Source organism: Manis pentadactyla, chromosome 3, assembly GCF_030020395.1.
Source record: "Manis pentadactyla isolate mManPen7 chromosome 3, mManPen7.hap1, whole genome shotgun sequence".
NCBI classification, from domain to species: domain Eukaryota; kingdom Metazoa; phylum Chordata; class Mammalia; order Pholidota; family Manidae; genus Manis; species Manis pentadactyla.
The window spans coordinates 155,523,534-155,542,891 of NC_080021.1; the positions used below are offsets into that span (position 1 = coordinate 155,523,534).

The 19,358-nt window shown below is 45.0% G+C and overlaps 1 protein-coding gene across 2 annotated transcripts in view; it reads left to right on the plus strand.

Annotated features, from left to right (window-relative positions):
• DMRT1 (doublesex and mab-3 related transcription factor 1) overlaps positions 1-12,890 on the plus strand; it is a 92,979-nt gene extending 80,089 nt beyond the window's left edge. For both annotated transcript variants that reach the window (XM_036928422.2, XM_036928421.2), the window contains one exon: positions 11,730-12,890. In XM_036928422.2, the coding sequence (XP_036784317.1) occupies positions 11,730-11,884 (155 nt within the window). In that variant the 3' untranslated portion in view covers positions 11,885-12,890. The remainder of the gene's footprint in view (positions 1-11,729) is intronic.
• Positions 12,891-19,358: the final 6,468 nt, after the last annotated feature.

Sequence of the window (19,358 nt, forward strand, 5' to 3'; positions counted from 1 at the left end):
CATGAAGCCTGCCTTTACCTCTTGGGTGAATTAGTTTAGTTGGATGCTCTTCATCAAATCTTTCAAGTGGTATCCTGGAAGAATAGAAATGTTTCTGGAATGGGTTGAGGGGAGGGAAGGGTTAAGGATAATCTGGTAGGAGGGAGACCAGGGCAGAGGGACCAGAAATTTACAGGATACCTAAGAACAGAAAAGAAGTGCATAAAGGTAAGGGGGACACAGAGGATCAGGCACATATAGCTGGGCAAAAAGGTCACCTTCCTCCTGATTTTGCTTCAGATTGAAGCTCTTACTGATTATCAGCTCTCTTTTTTGTAGAAAGAGACAAGCAGAGGAAGAAACTAGAGTTGACTGAACACTTGGTATATTTTATTTTTAATTACAACAGCCTTTAACATTGTTTTTCCTTAATGGAAGAGGAATTGAGGTACAGAGCTATTAAATTATTGTCCACAGTCGCAGCACTGTAAATGGCCCGGCGTAAAGTGCGCCTAGATGTCTCTGATGACTGATGTCTGGCTGTTTTCCTTGTGAGAACAGACACTCCGTTTTCCTCCCAACTGTCATCCCTGTATCTCTGGGCACAGAGCAGATGCTCAATAAACACTCCAGAAATTAAGTAACCATTTAGCACCAAACTGCCTTCCTTTATGCTTAAAAAGAGTTGTAGCTAGTCTAGAGGTAGATGAAGAAATAAAGAGGACCGGTAGCCATCATCATGTTCTTGAGAATGAGTTCAGGTCCCTCAAAGGCCTTTCCAATCTTGGACATGAAATAAAGTGTGTTCTGAAATTTATGCTTTAAAAATCATGGTGTAATCCAAAGGCCAGGCAGCACAGAAACTTGACAGTTTATGCAATTTAAGTAACATTTCCGATTCCCAGGAAGCTTGCCGATAACTGCGGAAAGCATTTCCTCATGTAAATCGGTCACTTTTGAAATGAGCCAGTCAGTACCTTCTGAAATGAGCCGATTACTTAAGCTTGAAGGTGCTAAGGTCACCAGTTGTTATTTGATTGCTCTTTGCTCTAAGCTTCGAGGGCCGCTGATAATGCAGTGAGTGCTGGACTTTCATTCTTGTTTTCAAATTAAAGATTTAATTACAGTCGTCACTGAAGATGAACCAAGTGTGAAAATACCTGATCTACTTGGAATGTGGAATCGAGGAGGAGTGTGTGGGTTGGAGTTAGTGCCTGGGCATTTAAATACTTTCAACAGTAGCATTAAGGGTGAAATCAATTATATTGTGACCAAGTGCTAGCCTGTTGGTTAGTCGGCATCATTGAAATTTATATTCTTTCTTGTTTATCATTTTTTTAAAGCTGAAAAGATTTTTTCCTTGGTAGTTATTCTGATAGACTGCAGACTTAAATCTCCAAGACTTCAAAGATTTGAAAGACGTACATCTTTGAAATTTGTGGAGACTTGTTGTGGACTGGTACATGGCCGTTTTGTTTGAGTGTTTGAGGTGTGCTTGTGAAGAATGTGATCTGCTTATTGGGGGGCCTGAATGCTATGGGTGTCTGTCGAATTAAGCTTATTTATTATGCTGTTCACATCTTCAGGCAGTCAATCAATCAATCAAAAATAAAACCAATTTATCCAAAACCTATCTGATAGTACCACATTCACTAATTTTTTAGGGTAGTTTTAATACACTGCTTTAACTTGGGAGGAAAATATGTGTACACCCTTCAGTCTTCTAGAGTCAATCATTCTAATATTATAGAATATCCAGAACGAAGTTATGTCCATCTAAGGACTGAGTTGAAGAATAGATTGATGATGTCTCATTAACTCGCCATCATTGAGAAATGATCTGTTTCATATAAATGAAGTTTTCAAATAACTGATAATTTCTCCTTCAAGTGCCCAAGTTCCCTGCTTCCCTACCTTTGATGACAGGGACAGTGATAAAATGGATCCTTCTTTCTCTTGCCTTCCGGATGCTGAACTTCCTTGAAGGTTCAGGTTCATTTTCACATCTGTTCTTGTTCTCCCAGCTCTGTTGGTTCCCCCACTATCGGGTTTTCCTCGCCCCTCTCTTGACATGGGGCTGGTGGCCATCACTTGCCTCTTGTCATTGTAGCGGCCAGTATTGGTTTCCTTCACTTAGCCCAGAGCTGAGCTTGGCTGACCAGTGCTGCAGGCCCTGTCTGGGAGCGTCTGGCCTGAAGAGACTACAGGTGGTTATTCTAGAACCCCTTAACGAAAGGTTACAGTTAAGCTTGGCTTCAGACAGGATACAATTGGGTAGAAAAAGGAAAACCTTTCCCAGAAGGAAAACTAAAATACTTGTCCAAACATGTCGTCTTTTCTCCTGAAACAATTAAAAAACCATAAACACCTAGAGAGAGGAAGGTACAGTCACATTCTCTGAATGCCTTATACTACTCACAGAGCAACCTCTTTAGTTAAGGTAGAAGTCCTTTTTAGGGGGGCTAATTGGAAAAAGGGTATTTTAAATAAAGTGTTTTAAGATGTACATATGTTAAATTTTTTAGCTGTTGGGGTCTTGCACAAAGTGTGGAGAAAATCTTTTGGGAAAACATAGGTTTGGTGTTTTTATTTTATTTCTATTCACCCTTAACATGAACCATGCCAAAATTGTTTATTCTTGCTCTTGTAATCTGAACTACCTTATCTGTCCATGATGGCTATGGTGTATTTAGGTAGTAAAATGACTTGTGTGACTGTGAGTAGGCATGTATTCTCCTGTCTGGGAATGCCTGGAATTTTCTATCCTGATTGAGTTCATCTGGTATATGTTTTATTTATATGTGACCTGGTGTTTGCTTCCTTCTTCTGTATCAGAGAAAAATATTAATAATTACTAGTCTTGAATTTCTTGTAATGGTAGTTAGAAAGAGAGAGAAGGAAAAGTTGGCATAATATGATAGTCTGATAAAATTTTGTATTTGCTTTTTGAAGAAGACTGAGTCTCCTGGTAATAAAGATCAAATAATTTATCTGACATGATCTTCTACCCTACTAGCATATCATTTGGAGCACAATATTTATTTATTTTCAAATTATAAGCTGTAAATTTTATAAAAGTTCTATTTGTGAAATGGCCCATGAACATTCTCTCGTATCCATTTAATTGCAAGTCTCAGAATATTTTTTAATGAAAGACTTCCTTAAAATAACATATCTAAATCAGCATATCTTAAATGTTTGGTTAAACTGTGTGTTTTATTGAAGACGTAATTCCAAAGTGAAAGGCAGGCTGGTAGATTAGTTGGAAACTCAGCTCATTTTGGCCATTCAGGTTAGAAGGCAACATTCACTCTCCTTGTGACCAGCTCCCCTGGCTGTTGACTCTAAAACTTTAATCCTTTATCTTAGCTGTCACTAGATGTCCATCACAGTTGAGATCGCCATAATATATTACTCTTTAAGGTGGAAGCATCTGTGATGCTTTCTAATCAATGTGAAGAAAACCGTCTGCAAGGCTACCTGACAATTTTCTCTTGTTGCAAAATATCTGGATAGGCAGCCCTAGTTTTTAGGATGGCAAAAGCCTCCTGCAGTCTGTGTCGTGGGTATGATTCCTTTTGTGTCAGGAAACAGCCTGGGAAATCTGTTCCAGAGATGACTTGCAGAGCATCTTGTTTGCCTGGCCTGCTTTAGTTCATGAGATTAAATCACATAGGTATTTAAACTCTGTTTTTACAGGCAGCTGCACGTATGAACAACCGGCCGTGGCCTTGTTCATGCACTTGAGCAGGGTTTCCAAAGAACATGGTCCTGCATGCTCCTTAAGAGCCAGGCTCTTTGGCCTCGGCCTGGACTGAGACCCTGGTTGTGCCACTTGTTCTACAGTGGGTGTGATGTGGCTTTTCTCTCTGCCTTGGCGCCCAGCTTTACAGTCTCTGTGCAGTAAATACAGATGCACTTAATAAATCCCTTGCGCTTAAAATCCCCAAACTGGCGGCTTGTGATGTTCTGTGGCAGTGTGTGGGTTAGCAGTTTGTAGTTGCGGCACATCTTGTGGAGACAAAATTCCATGGTCTTTCCCACTCATTCAACTATTATTAAACACCTACTATGTGCATTGCTGCACTATGTTAGACAAGGTGTAGTAGATGTTTTCAGCCCAATTTCATATACCAGGTATTTGTCTTTTACCTTGTAGACATTCCTTCTGTTTCTGCCACCAGGTGGTTTTCGTTGCTCTCTGCCCCAGCCTGGTACAGCCAAGCCTTCTTCCTGTTGGCCCAGCCTCAGGAAGTGTTATGCCTAACTGACATCCTGTGCATGATGCTATAAAAAGCACCAGATAATAGGCTTGGATTTCAGTTTGGAATCCATCTTCTCTTTTAGTCTTTTAGTGTGTAAAGAAGGATGAACAAAATAAAAGTCACCTTTCCTTGAACATCACACTTGAAAACAGAGAACATTCAGGGATGTTTGAGCTGTGTTGTCGGTAATTATTTTCTTTTTCTTTTTCAACCAATGTTTAATAAAGTCATTACTTTCTTGGTCCTGTCTCAACGAAGTACAGAGACTGACTCATGCTAATCTAGAGAAGTATTCAGGCTCATGCTGATGGAGAGGAGAGGCAGTGACTGACAGGGTCTCGAAGTTTACAAACTATTTTGTCGTATGTCATCTTTTCGATCCTCAAAGCAAGTTTGTGAGATGCATAATTATTATCCTGCTTTTACAATGAAGGAAACTGGGACTCGAAGGTGTTTACTATAGTGCTAGTGTCTGGTGACAGCGCTAAGGGTCTTCCCACACTGACTCTCCCGTGGTCACTGTTTGTAGCTGGGCTCAGGCTAAGCACAGCCTAACAGATGCTCCGAAGTGAGCAGAGGCAGGACCCCCTAGCCCTCCTGTCCACATCAGTGCATTTGCACAGTGGGGAACCACTCACTCCCCAGGGATGAGAAGCTGGACCAGGAGCAGCTGCTCCTGCTTTTCTGACTGCTAGCCTGGCAAATGCTTAAGAAAGATGAGGCAGGGCAGGAAAGGTGTAAACAAGGCAGTGGAGAGAAGGATAAAGGCTGGGAAGTGATGCTACAAATGGGGCTCAATTCTGACAGCATCCAGTGCTAAGGTGCCATGGTTTCCAGGCCACACACGTAGATGACCAAATGGTGAGGCTATGTACACGGTGATGTGGGCTTTCCAATAGTGTCAGGCTTGATGGGCCCCAACACTTTGTGTAGAACCATCCTGAGTGCTCTGCTCTGTCCCCCTTTTTTACAGATGAGGAAACTGAGGCACGGAGAGGGTAAGAGACTTGTCTGAGGTCTTCACATAGTAAGAGATGGTCCTGCTGCAGAACCCACACACCTTACCCTAGCTCTGCTCTGTTGCAGTCTGGCTGAGGGCCAGCTTCTGGCACCCCAGCAAGCCTCCTTCAGGCAGGGCTCCCAGGTACCCAGTAATTGTAGAGTAGGAACTGAGGAGACTATTACTTCTTGTGGACATAGAAGCCTGTGCCAAGAACTTTAGAGTTCCCAACTTTTAGGACAGACATAGTCTCAAAAGGAGGAGATTCTTCCTTCTTCCAGTATTGCTGTCTGAAGGGATGGTTTGCTTGATCACTGGACATTAACACTATTTTTTGTATGGTTTATAAAGCATGTCCACAGACATTCTGTTGTTTTATTTTGATTTAACTCAAGCCACCTTCTTACTTGCCCTCAAAAAATGAAAAAGGGCAGAGCTTATATAACAAGGGACCTATTGTCCAAATGGGAAATAGGTTAGATGTGCCACTCTGGCTATTATATAGGCCCAAAGTGAAGTAAACATGTATTCCTGGCTCCAAGTGCTCTCGAAAAGGCACACAGAGGTGTGGCTTGGAGTAAGTAGATCTTGCACTAAATCCTGACTGAATTCTGGGACTTTCAAAAACAGATCTTCTGATTGTCTGACATTGCAACCTAACAGACAACAGAAGTGAGGAAACTAATATGTGCTCGACAATTACCACAGTGACCTGTTGCCAGCCCCATTTCCTAGGTGGGGATACCGAGGCCCGGGATGCTTAAGTCTGCTGCTGGGTGGTATAGGAGATTTCTTCGAAGACTGCTGTGTTTTCTTGAAGAGGGAAGCAGAGCAGAGTTGTCCAAGGTGAGGATTTTGGGAATGAGTGTATTTCAGTTAAAACACAGTGAATTAGATGATCTCTGAATGTTTGGATTATCACCAAATGCCCGCCTCCCTGGATGAGACAGTTCAACTAAACCAATAATAAAGAATTAACCCCTCACGTACACACTTCCTCACTTCAGAAAGGTTTCAGGAGGAAGTAAGTCAGTGAGAAAAAGTCTCCAAACTGCCGGTGACAGCTTGGGAATGAGGGAACAGCCAGGAGTGTCACCACTGCTGATGGGCAAGAAGGTTTCGGGGAGATGAGATACTTTGAGGTTGCTGAGCCCCTCCCAGGGTAGGGCTGCTGTTACAGACACACTGCTCATTCTCCAGCTTGCTTGGAGACTCCAGCTGGTTTTGGGGACCCCCTCTATGAAATAAGGAAGGTGGGACCCTGATAGCTGCCATGCTGTAGCCAGGAGGGTCTGTCTCAGGGGCTGGGGTTAGGGCTGGAGGGGAAATGTCTGGCCCAGGATGATTCTGCCTGGGTCCCAGGTGGGGGGTGGAAGACTGAAAGGCATCCCTTTTCTCTTTTAACTTTTTGTGTGCTATATTAAATGAAACAAGATTCTCCACTTTGTGTTGAACTCCAGGTGGGTGAGGGTAGGTTCGGTGCATTATCCCTTAGTTTCCTGAGCAGTGGGAAAGCCAGTGTGCAGCAATGGCCCGGCCACGCCGTGAGCCCAGGTCCTCTGACTCCCAGGCCAGCACTTTCTCCAACATACTACCAAAGGGCACTTGATAGGCTTCTGTATATTTTGAGAATTTAAAAGTTATAGTCTTATTTTGTGAGTCATGTATCTATATGATTTTTAGAGAGAAAGAGAAACTGTTACTATTGCACCTATATATACTATTTGTTATAAGGTCACTTTGTTTTAAAAATGGCAATTCGTAGTGTTTACAAAAGTTGTGATAGTTGTATTCAGGAAGAAGCACTGATAATGTACCTGATTCCTTCAACAGAGACTCATTTACCACAGCCTGGCCATTTCTCCCTACAATAAGTAAAGTGTAGAGCTGGCCCCTCTCAGATCTGGTGGTAGATTTTAGAACTGACAATTTAGATAAATTTTCAAGGAAAGCATAAGCTTACACAGCTCTCTTCTCTTGTCACTACTCTTTAGTTACACTTAGGCAGAAAACACACGTTTAGTTGTTTCAAAGATGATTTTTTTCAAGTAAATATCTAGTAAATGGGAGAGATTAATAAAGGGCTATTTTTTCGCAGCTTGTGGTTTCTAATTACATCAGTTACAGCTTAGCCTTCCTCTTAACTAGAGTGCAGGCATGAACTGGAAAAGAATGAGCTAATCCATGATAGATCAGGTTGAATAAAGATCTCCATTCATATCTTTACCTTTTATCCCTTGTTCTGAGTGCCAAGAATTAATGCTGTTTGAAAGTATAAACTGAACCTGCCAAGCTTTGGACAGCTAAGATAATCCTAATTATTTTAAATGTTAGTGAGAAGGGCCAGCAGTTCCACTTCGGAATAGAGTTCTATTGTGAAACATTAAATGTCTGCTAAGTGGTACTGATTGGACATGATTTTATTTCCAAACACTATGGTTATCATGAAGCGGAAGAATTTGTTAAGAAATTTTCATTAGCTTTCCATCAGGCTCTAAGGCCTGCAGACTCTAGGAAACTAAAGAGGCCAGCAGTTCTGTTTTCTTCCTGTCACCATCTAGAGGAAGAATGCCATTTGCATTTTTATTTTTAAGGGGTCTCTAAGTGGGAGTTTAATAGTATTTGAAATATAAGGAAGACAATTTCTTTCTCAAGCATGAATATCCTGTTTTCTCACATCACTGGATGAGAATTATTCGTTCCAGTCCATTGACTTCCAAAAGATCATTCAAGTTAAAAGTCAGGGGTCTTTGCAGTGTCAAAAGATTTAGCAGTTAGAGTGGGTTTGTTTTGTTCAATAGAGAGGTGGGTTTTGGGGGGCAGTACGTAATATTTTCCAAAAAGAACTCTGATGGTCAGATGGCATCACTGAGTTCATCTTGTGTTTTTTTTTTCAGTATTGGCTAGGAGTGATTATGTGTAAGGTTTTTTGTTTTTAAATAATAATAAAAGAAAGCCCTTTAGCTTCTGTAGACAAATAGGCTACTTGAGAGAAAACAGATCCTGGGCTTACTGGTTCAAACAAGGGTCAGCCTTGGAGGTTTACCCACCTCTCATTGTAACCGGAAAAACACGCAGATGAATGGGCAAGTTTTCCTTCATTCTTTTTTTCTTTTTCTTATGTCTCAGTCTCTACTTTGGTCTTCAGAAGTCATTTCTTCCTTTGCTGTAAATGCTGGGAGCCTACCGCTGATGACAGGGTGGCAAGATCCTGAATGCTTCCTGACCCCCAACCCAGCGCAGCTCCCCACTCCTCCTCCTGGCCCAGCACCTGAACAAAGCACTAACATCTTCACTGATGCAAATAGTGGTGTGTTGAGGATCTCTGGCCAATTATTCTTTCTTTGGGCTTATTCCCCTGAGTGGAATTACCAGGTCAGAGGGTATGAACAGTTTTATGGTTCTTATTACATGTCACTAGATTGCTGTCTAGAAAGATTGAGCCAATTTCGAGAGCTCCCAACAGCATATCTTTCCATACAATCCTGCTGACACAAGACATTAGCATTTTTTACAAACTAATCAAGAGAAACCTTTTCAGTCGAGATTAGCCTTGTGCAATGCTTGTCAGAATCAACCTAAAGAGCAAAAAAGATAATTTTTACTTTTGAATTTTTAATTGGTATAAAATGATTTACAATGATCAATTATTAACCCTCCTCTGCAACATTTAATGAAACTGCATTAAAATGGAGAAAGGTACCTTGCAGAATGATAATGAAGATGATTTTGGACATTAGTCACTAAGAGGATCACTTAAGAAACCTTTAGTGCCCTTGGAAGTACTATTATGAAGTGGGTGCTACACAAAATGAGTTAAACAGACACTGTCCCTAACTTCAACAACCCATTATTCCAAGACAATGTAAGCCTTGGACAAAAATAAAAATAACATGGGTTTAGGTTTTGAGTGGAGACACTCTTTAAAAATAGAGGTGTTTTTCAAAAGAGGCTGAGTTCAATTATTTGCATCTTCTCTGGAGTGCAGTTACGCATTCAGTATTCTCAGAGCCTCCCTGGTCCATGCTGGGGACACTGCATCTATTTGTAGCCCTGTTATAGGAATGCTCTCTAAGCCCACAAGGCAAGTGTGGGCAAAAGGGGGTCACCCCCAAATTCCTTTCTTTTGCAGAATTCTTGCCTCTCCCTTTCTAGTCCCCATGTGGTTAAATGGGCAGAGGAAGGTGTGTGGTGCTGGAGGGGGGATGCATCTCCTAGTTCTGAAGGGGTGGGGAGCACACTTATAATTCTTTTATAGTCTCTGGGTTAGTCTGACAAGGGTCAGTTATTTTGCCTCCTTAAACTCACACAGAGATTAGGAAGGTTCAGTGGCCAGTGACTAATTGTGGTACCCAAGAGTCCGATGTGTGGGAAAGAGAACAAGGCGGAGGGTCAGGCTGGCCAGTGCCACATTGCCCTTGGCAGCTTCCACAGGGTCTCCTATTGCAAATGCGGAGAATGATTCTTCTAGTGAACTGAGGATTTAATACCTCATGAAAGTATGTGGTGTACTGGAATTACTCAGTCAGTGTTCACTCCCTTCCCCAGAAGTACAGAGGAACTTCTGTCACTGGTTTGACATGGGGAGAGGGCTGAACAGATTAACTCACGGACTCTAGGACTGGCTCTTAGCTCTCCAGATCTGTGAGGAATAATAAGATGTCAGAGCAAAGTCTACTGCCTTTGGAAGACATTTTCTGTGTAACGTACAACATTCTTGTACATGTAACACAATTATAAATAATCTTGGATTTGCAGGGAATTTTTAATCCATATAACAATTAAAATTTAGTAAGACACCTTTTATGAACTGCTATAAAATAAAGGCTTCAGATTTTGTAGGTTCCCAGTTTTTTTTGGTTGCTACTATGTATTATAGATTCATGTGCATACCTTTTTGGCATCTGTAAAGTATTATTTAATAGCTCTTTCCTTGAAAAACAAAAAAAAAGCTTGCAAACTATTACCCTTGCTCTTTAAGTTACTAAGTAAATCATGATCACTATCAAAAATAATTATCAGGAGATTGCCTGAGTTGTTTTTCGAATGTATTCACTTACTAAGTTTTCAGATCATGCCTTTGCTTATTTAATATTGAGGTAGCTCTACAAAACTATCCTTCTGTCTGTCTGTCCATCCATATGTCACATTAGAAGAAAGGGGCTTTCTGAAATAATCTGGTCCAGCAGAGTGGTTAAAGGTCTGCTTCTTAAATCCCAGCTCTGTTCTTTTATTTCTGTGTGGTTTCACTCGCTGCAGCAAACCTTTTCCAAACCCATAACAAGCATAAATAGTGTTCTCTTTTCAGCATGGTAATATACCTTATTAAATTCCAAACATAGTAAGTATTGATGGCAAACACATCAGGACCCAGTACAGCTTCTGTGATTTAGTTCTCTACAAATGACTTCAGCACTCAGCTCCCAATGCATTTTGCTAATTACATCATAGATTTCCCTATTGATGAACACAAGCTGAATTAACACAGGAGCACTAATGTACCCTTTCACCATTATTGTTGTACAAGAAGCCGTGGCAGATGCTGGCAGTTAGTTACACAAACATTAGTATTAACGATTGGCCATTTGGAATTGGTGACAAACTACTGCCCAGCAGAATCCTGAGGCTGAAACCAATCAGGAAGTTAATGAGGAGAGAAATTACCACTGCAGCTTCCCCTTAATTACATTCACACTAGTCAGGAAGGGAGTTCTGGGGGTGGATATGAGCTCAGCTAAGGTTAAGAAGGTCAGAGACCCTTTTGCTTAAATTTTGTATCTACTGTGGCTTGTAAGGTTGCAAAAATTGTTCAACACATTACTTTCGCATCCTTCATATTTAATGTCGGTTTTCTAGTGGAGTTTCATGTTCACAAGTTTGCTTTTAAAATCTTTATCTGACTTCTATTTTAGTGAAAGTAGTTTACTTTTTACATATTTAAAGTTGCTCCCTGCTCCCCACTTAATGCTTTTTTAGTTTTTAAAAGTTATATATGCTGACCTCTCCCAAGTATTTGTCCCCCAATATCCAAGAGAGAGAACAGGAAAGATGGTAAGCTGTCACTTTCTCTTGTTATATTGAAAAACTTAGGGTTACCTGTCAAATGGTAGAAATACATGGGCGGGGTCTTGTTTGGGGTTGTTGGCTGGATCATTTGACAAAACAAGTTCTAATAACATCCTTTACAAAAAGGGGAGGGGCTCAGTGAAGGGTGGCAATAGTTTCCCCTAAAAAGGTGGGAGCAGAATTTTTTTACAATGGACAGAAAACTGGAACTCTGTTACATAACTTTCCCCTTCTGTTAAATAGAAACTGAATAGATGTGCAGAAATGGTCTTTTTATTCTAAAATAGTGCTGGAGATTTTAATGAGTGCTTGTAAAAGCACTTGCCTCTATCTTTGTTGGAACCTAATTGAATACCGAAAATAGAGAGACTAGCCAGTTTTAACATACTCTTCTCCCTCTGTCTCTCCCCACTTCCCAGTATTCTCACAGCACAGCAGTCAAGATTCTGGCTTGGTTTCCCTCTCCGGCAGCTCTCCTATTGGTAGCGAGAGCACAAAGGGAGTGCTCGAATGTGAGTCTGCCTCGGAGCCCAGCAGCTTCACGGTCACTCCCGTCATCGAGGAGGACAAGTAAGCAGCGCCCTGTGCCTTTGGTCGTTCACTTGGAAGAGCAGGCTTATTCCATTTATACACAGGGTTTGTTGTTAATATTTTTCTCTTGACTTATGCTTAAACTGTTGAGAACGTGTTTGGTTTATTATACTAAGAGCTTAGCCCAGAGGCTAGAACACCTTTGGAATAGTTTAAGATCCGTGACTAGCACCTGCAAGAATTAAGTACTTTTGCTCACTGGGTTAAATAGTAGAGTCCTTAATTTTTTTATGACACTGGTTTACATGTAGTTTTCAAGAAATACAATAATTCACTCAAGCAAAGCAATATGTTTGCATCTAAATGGGGTCGTAATTAGATGGTTACTTTCAGTTTTAAAATGAAATCTTAGGTGCCTTAGATTTCTTACTTCAGTATTTTAATAAAACTGCAAAAATATAAATTTAGACAAGTACCTGACCAGTGAAAAGAAAAGAGCAAACTTAGTGATTATTTTAGAAATCTGCAGGATGTCGGAGTAAACGAAAATACTGTGTTTGTGTTACTGTTGGAAAAGCCTAGCCCTACTCCATTCCCCAAATCCAAAACATAACTGAAACACAGTAAAAAAAAGTTAAAGCTCTTAGGAATTGCTACCTTTTCTGTAAAGGGTAATTTGAAAATAATACAATTTGAAGTAATGCCAGTAATGCAGAGTTCCTGGGTGTTGTTTCTAGAATAATATAACAGTTTATATCATACACATTTTTCTACAGGGAAAAAAAAGGATGCAATCTAGACTATTTTGTAACCTTAGGTTGTAATCTGACTTGAAAATAAGTACATCTTTAAAAGTTACTATGTATTTTTGAGTTCGTTATTTTGTTAAAAATTGCTTGTGGAAGTACTTCCTCATGTAACAGAAGCCATCCTGAAATGAAACTAGTCTAAAAAAAATTCATTGTTTTGTGTAGTTGCAGCTGTACCTGAAATAAAAATGTTATTGATGATTGAATTTTCTTGTGTGTATACTTGGTGAGCGGTATTAAACAGGAAAAAAGAAATTACTTGTATTTTCTTCGCTCTGTGCTTTGAAAACATCTATTTGATTTCACCCCCATCTGTTGTAATCAATAACCTGACCATCTTGTTTTTTATTAAATGCACTTACTCTTAATTTCATCCACCAGTGGTTTTAGAGAGAATAATGTGGAGTTACCTATATAGGTTTGACATTATAAATCACTTCTTGGGGCTGAATCGTATAGTGGTATCGATTGATCCTGATATATCACAGAAATTTACTGTCACTTCTGTTTTCAATTAAAGATACAATCAGTCAGATAATGACTTAATTGGATTTTACAGAAGATTGAGTTTTATTGCCCAGTGCTTTACGAGTTTAGTTAAGGAAGATCATTTTATCACACTTGTCAGGCTGCTACTGCAGCCGTGTGCCCTTCCAGGCGGCTGAAGCTGTAGCTATTGTGACGGCGACGCCAGAAGGCTGCGGGGCGCGCAAAGAAGGGACCGGGCCTCGGAGACGCAACCTCCAAGGCGTTAAAGGTGGCATTTGAGGAGATGAAGAGCCCTCGCTCACCCGCACATTCGCTGCCCACTACCCAGGTCCCCTCCATTTCTTTGGATAATCTTGGCTTGTGCGGATCCAGGATTCTTCCAGTTACTGCCGTTCCATTGATGATCCCAACACAGAAATTTTGCCAGTGGTTTTGCTGAAACTCGGCATCCCCCACCAAATCTAAGGGGGCACCTTCCAGGCACAGCCCCCTTCAGTGGCCCTGTTATTTCTAAAAAACCAGGCGGGGAGCCCAGATCAACGCGCCACTTTGTCCCGGTGCTGAATGAGCACCGTTCTGAGCCCTTGCTGCGTCCCTAGAGCTGGGCTCCGGCCTCTGAGTCAGTGCGCTTCCCTGCCTCCTGACACCACTGAGTTCGACTCCCGGTCGCCGGCGCCCTGGATACCAGGCCTGTCCGGTGTGCAGCGCCCATCCTCCGGAGAGGGTCCTCTGGACTCTGAGAGTCCACCTGCCGCGCCTGATGCTGATTAATTCTGAATGTGGCAGCCACCGCGCGCAGATCCCGCCCCAAAAGGGCCACTCCCAGCGCGACGGCCCGACATCAGGACTACGTCGGGCCCAGGCGGAGTCGCGGGAAAGCCTGGCATCTCTGCCTAATAGCTCCATAAAAGATGGACCTGGCGCTTCCTCCTGCCCCTGGGGGTTGGGCGTGGTCTTATGACGCCCAATTTGCTACTCGAGTATTTATTCTTGACTGCTGGGGAGGAGGGTGCCAGGCAGGCCCAGATCCTGGCCCAGGGGGACTGTCTCATGAACTTACACATTCTGAACGCAAGAGAGCCCAGACAGGCTTGGCTGATGGATTTTAACCATATTTTAATGCACACAACCCAAGGGGCGGTCAGTTTGGCAAAGCTCTGCTGCCTGGGAACTCAGAGACCCCTGACGGCAAGGCCGTTTCCTCTCGCGGGTTGTATCCACGCGGTGTGCGGTACACCAGTGCGCACGGCACGTGTATGCATGTGTGGGTGTGGCGGGCGTCCTGCACGGCTCTTACTGAGCCTGCTACACGCGCTTCTGCAGCTTCGGCACGGGGAAACCAATGCAGGCTCGCCGGGCCTTCCTCTCCTGGGCGCTGGGCAAGTTGCCACCAAGCAACGCAGGGCAGTGAGCAAAAGAGGCGCGCGCCTGTCCCTTAGGCCGCCTCCTGGGACCAGGGTGGCGATTACCTCCCCAAGGCTGACGCCCTACTAGTGTGCTGCAGACCCCGCGCTGCGGAACTAGGGCCTTGGGGAAAGCTGCCAGCGGGGACTCCTTCCAAAATCCTTGCACGAAACCGCAGTTCGGTGCAGGGGCGTGAGCCAGATCCACTGAGCCTGCACCGCAGTCTCCCATGCACCTCGTGGCATAAATATCGAGCCCTTCTGTACTTCACGTAAACTTCAGTGCTGGTTTCGCACGTACATGTTTATGGCCCCGCATCTTGACGTTTTGCATCAAGTGGTATTAAAAGCGCTTTATGGAATGCGCTTCGCGCCTCAAAGAACTCTGGTAGGCAGCCGGGCTAGGGAGAGGGATTTCCCTCTACTCCCCGTGCTTGGCCCTTGTCGCCCGGCCGGTGGGGGTGGCACCTGTCTGCCTGCCCGCGCGCCGCTGGACAGTTTGCGCGGAAACCTGTGCGGAGCCTTGACCCTCTGTTCTCGCTCCACGCGCACACACTCGGACTAGGCCCGAGCTCGCTGCTGCGCCTGGTGCCCTTGAAGCCCGATCGCCTCCTAAGACTTGATTCTCTCTTTTAAAAGACGCTTCCTCCTCTTCCAATCCCCTCACAGAAACGCGAACGGTCTTTACTTAGCCCCTTGTTCATTAAGTTTCCCACAGAAAACAACTAGCAAACTTCTCAGCAGTTTAAAGCTGCGGTCCGGACGGCTGGGAGGGGGCGGGGCGTGCAGGACTGGGGGCGGGGCACCAGGTGGCTGGGCGGAGCCCCGAAGTGCTCCGGAAGTTGCCCGCCCAGGAGGCGCCGAAGCTCGGAACTTGAGCCGAGGGTCTTGGCCTAGATTCCAGCGTGTGGGCCGCCCCTCGGGTTCCCTAACCCCGGGCGGTTGCGGCCCGGCTCAACGCCTTAGCTTCACAGCGTTACTCTTGCGCCTCCGGTCGGGCTCCCTGCCCCTGGGGTACGAGCAGGGCCGGCCTTTTCTGTTCTCCCCTGGCCCCTTGAACCCAGCTGGGACTTCTTTCCTGGAAGCCCGCACATCTGCCCCCTTTCCCCGCAGCGAGGCTTTGTTACGAGGCCGGAAAGGAAGGCGAAGGCGGGAAGGGCGAGAGAGGTCTGGAAAAGTGGTTGGTCTTTGGGAAGAGGAACAGGAGTTCCAGAACAGGAAGGATCGATCACCAGCTTCCTCCCCAATGAAAGCGAACTTTCTGGAGAGAAGAATCATTGTCCTTTGAATGTTGTTCTATTTACTTTAAGTGATTTCTTGGCCTGTTTTGTTTTTAATTGTTACGTCTTAGGGGGAAATTATTTTAAAGTTCGTGCTGCTCCCGTTTTACCTCGGGAGATTCGTGGTGTGTGTTTTCCTTTGCTCGTGCTGCTCTCATTTTACTTCGGGAGATTCGTGATGTGTGTTCCTTTGCGCAGATGGCAGACAGCGTCTGCCGGCCGCTGGCTGCGATCTCTTACTCTCCTCGCTGGACGTGTACTTCTTGTTGGTGTAAGGATGTGATCGCGCCTCTGCCATTCCACGCCCTCCTGCTGCCGGGCGGCTGTGTCCGACTAGGCCCAGGAGCCCCGAGCACCCGCTCCTGCGTGCGGTACTCCAGGGCCCGAGGGACCCCTCCGGGCGGCGGACACACCAGGGCCGCAGTCGCTCCCCGAGTCCGAGGCCAGAGTCGCGAGTCAGCGGCTGCACCTGCAGCCTCTAAAGGAAGCAGGCCTGAGCCCCAGACCTTGGGCCAGTGGGAAGCGCGCCTTGGGCGCTCTTTTCCAGTCCCCCCATTGGAAAGCGCAGGGCTGATGTGGACCCCCTCAGGCGGAGCAGTGCGGGAGCAACGCCCCAGTCCTACTCTACAAGGTGGGGGCCGGTGCTGCCTTGTGTCTGGGCTGAGTCTTAGGAATCTGCACGAGTGGGAGCACTTGCTCCAGGTCTAAGAGTTCCAGAACAGGAAGGACCGATCAGCAGCACCTGCCTGGTCTCATAGGGCCTGTAGGGTTGCAGGCAGTAAGTACTACGTCCTCGCTTGCTCCCCAAAGGCCTAGGTCCCTGAACCCTCAGGGCACCCACTGCCAACGAGGTGTGGGGATATAACAGTCCCGGGTCTTCTTTCTGCTCAGCGACGTCCCCCGGGTGCGCCAGACGCAGGTTCAGTTCCCCCACAGGCCTTTGCCCTCTGCCTCACACTCCAGAGGGCAGCTTCGGCGATGCGCTCGAGGGTGCGCACGAATCTCTCCCCATTTAGTTGAAGGAGAACAAGGGCATTGTTGTCACCTCAAGAAATAGATTGCTGGGTGTCCCACCTCCTCGACAGATGATTGTTCCCCAATTTGAGACTGGCCACAAAGAGCGATGCCTTAGGGGCACAAATGGGATGAGAATTGAGAAGTTCTTGCGCCGGGAGAAGTGAGCTCATTTTCATGCATTTACAGGGCTTCCTGTATGCCCTGGCCTTTCACGTCACGCTGATTGCCATGAAAATGGCATAATAGGAACTCTGACCTCCCCCTCCATGCAGATCTAGTAAAGCAGAAAATGTCCTGATGTATTTACATCCGGGTCAGTATAAAACTGTCCTCTTGATTAAGTGGTTTTTTTTTACAGTGAGGAGCACCGACCACAAGATTTGGAGACAGAACATCCTCAGTTTCTCCATAAGAGCACCTGCATTCTGAGCTTTTAGATAAACACACACCGTGGGATTGTGTATGCGCCCAAAGAGAGAGAACATATGCACCTTGTCTTTCATGCTTTCACTGTTAATACCTGTCACAATTCTACCTAGTTAACTGTGGTTTGAAAACACACATACACACCACCCCAAAGCAGAGCGCGAGTGGAGCCAGTCTAATGAGGTTACATTTATTTCTAATCCTTTCCCTCCCTTTCCAATTTCTTTGATGATTTTTCCCACAAATGTATAAGCTGTCGGGAGTTAGTAGAAGCAGGCCACTCCTCCTAAATGTGATTCGGACCATATGCTTTCTACATTCATTCCTGCTCGGGCTTTTCTTCTCCACACTAACTGCTAACACGTTATAGTCACCTTGAAATTTCCTCTGCTATTTTCCAATTAAAAGCTTAATAGCCCTGGAAACGGAGTTCATGTGGTGAAGTTTACCATAGCCCCTTGTTCTGAAAGGCTTTCTGCTGGGATCCCATTATGTGCTTGAATAAACCCTTTCTGCAAACAGAAATGGGACTCGGGGTTGTCAGGTGTTGGGTTACAATAGACTTTGAGGCAGGGGACATTTTACCAACATAAATACAAACCTGTTCCTATAGGGAGATGTTGTCAAATACTGGGATATGGAAAACATTCCCATCAAATATGAGAAAAGGATTATTGCGCTATATCAAATGAGTATTTAGATCTCAGCACTCCGTCTGCACTGGAGTGAAACGGAGCCTGACCAAATAATGCCAGACTGTTTGAGGGGCAAAGGGACAGGGTGACTAGGTGACTGAGGGAGGAAAGGGGGTTGCCTTGATTGTGTAAATGCCCTCCCCCACCCAACCTGGTGCAGAGCTATGCTGCTTTCCTTTAAAAACAAATTATTTACTCCCAAGTTTATTAACTCCGAGGTTTCTCTGACCATTTGGAGAAAATCAGAAGAAATTTGGCATTGAAAAAAGTCCATAGTCCCCACATTCCTAAGAGACCCGGAGATTTCTGAGCGAAAGGTCATTTTAGACCCTCTAGGTCTCTCACATGAAGCGACTCGCTGCCAACTTCCCACCTTCTGGCCTCTGGCCCACGGGGATGCGGGTGCCCTGTGCCTCCCATCCTGGGCGCTTGTGCCATTTCTTCCAGTTGTACTGTGCTAGCGCTTGTTTTCCCAGTGACGGTTGGGAGGAGAGGAGGTTGAAGTGGGGATAGTGAGAGGGAAAGGGGCAAGATCCAGGGGTCCTTGCCTGGCAGCGGCTTGGGAAGAAGGCCTCTCTGGATATGAGAAATCCTTGGGGAGAAGGTTTCCTGCCCACTCACCCCCAGATCAGCATCTGTCGACCCTCAACTTCCCCGATGGGTCTGAAACCGGGTGGTGTGGGGTGCGGGTGGGGGCAGCTAAGGGCTTCAGGGGAAATGCACACAACTGGGCTCCATTTTCTAACCGTCCTCATCTCTCGGAATTGCCCTTCTAGGAGGAGGGTTGGCTGCTAGAATGCCTGGCAGTGCTTTCGTTGAATATACAGCAGGCAAACAGAGGGACGATTTTGTGTTGCTTGTTTGCTTCTAAGTGCAGAAAAATGTGGCCTCCTCGAGGGGTCAAGGACGACGGGGCAGCTGAAGGGTTGGCCTTTGCAGTGGACTCGTCGTCTATGCTCACCTCTCTCATTCGATTTGCCCAGACAGCCAGGAGAGGAGCTCAGTGTCCACTTCCAGGAGCGAGCAGACCAATGGCTGCGGAACTGACATCATCCCTAATTTGCACAGAACCATTGTGCTACCGTCGCTCCTGTGCATTTGTAGGGTACTCTGTGTTAGGTCAAAACGGTATTCATAGATTATAAACACGGAAATAACAGTTTAAACAAAGTTGTATGCTGTCAGCTTGTGCAAGGGCCCTCTTCCACTTCCACCTTTATCCAAAGACGCTGGGGGGAGGGAGGGCAGGTATCCCTTATCCATTAATTAAATCACTGATCCGTGGGAATTTCACTTGGGTGACGCTGACACCTCTGTTTCATCGTACAGTGCCTGTTGGGCAGAGGGGTGATCATACCCGACAACTTTGGGGGCGCTAATGTGGCTCCCTCGTCCACT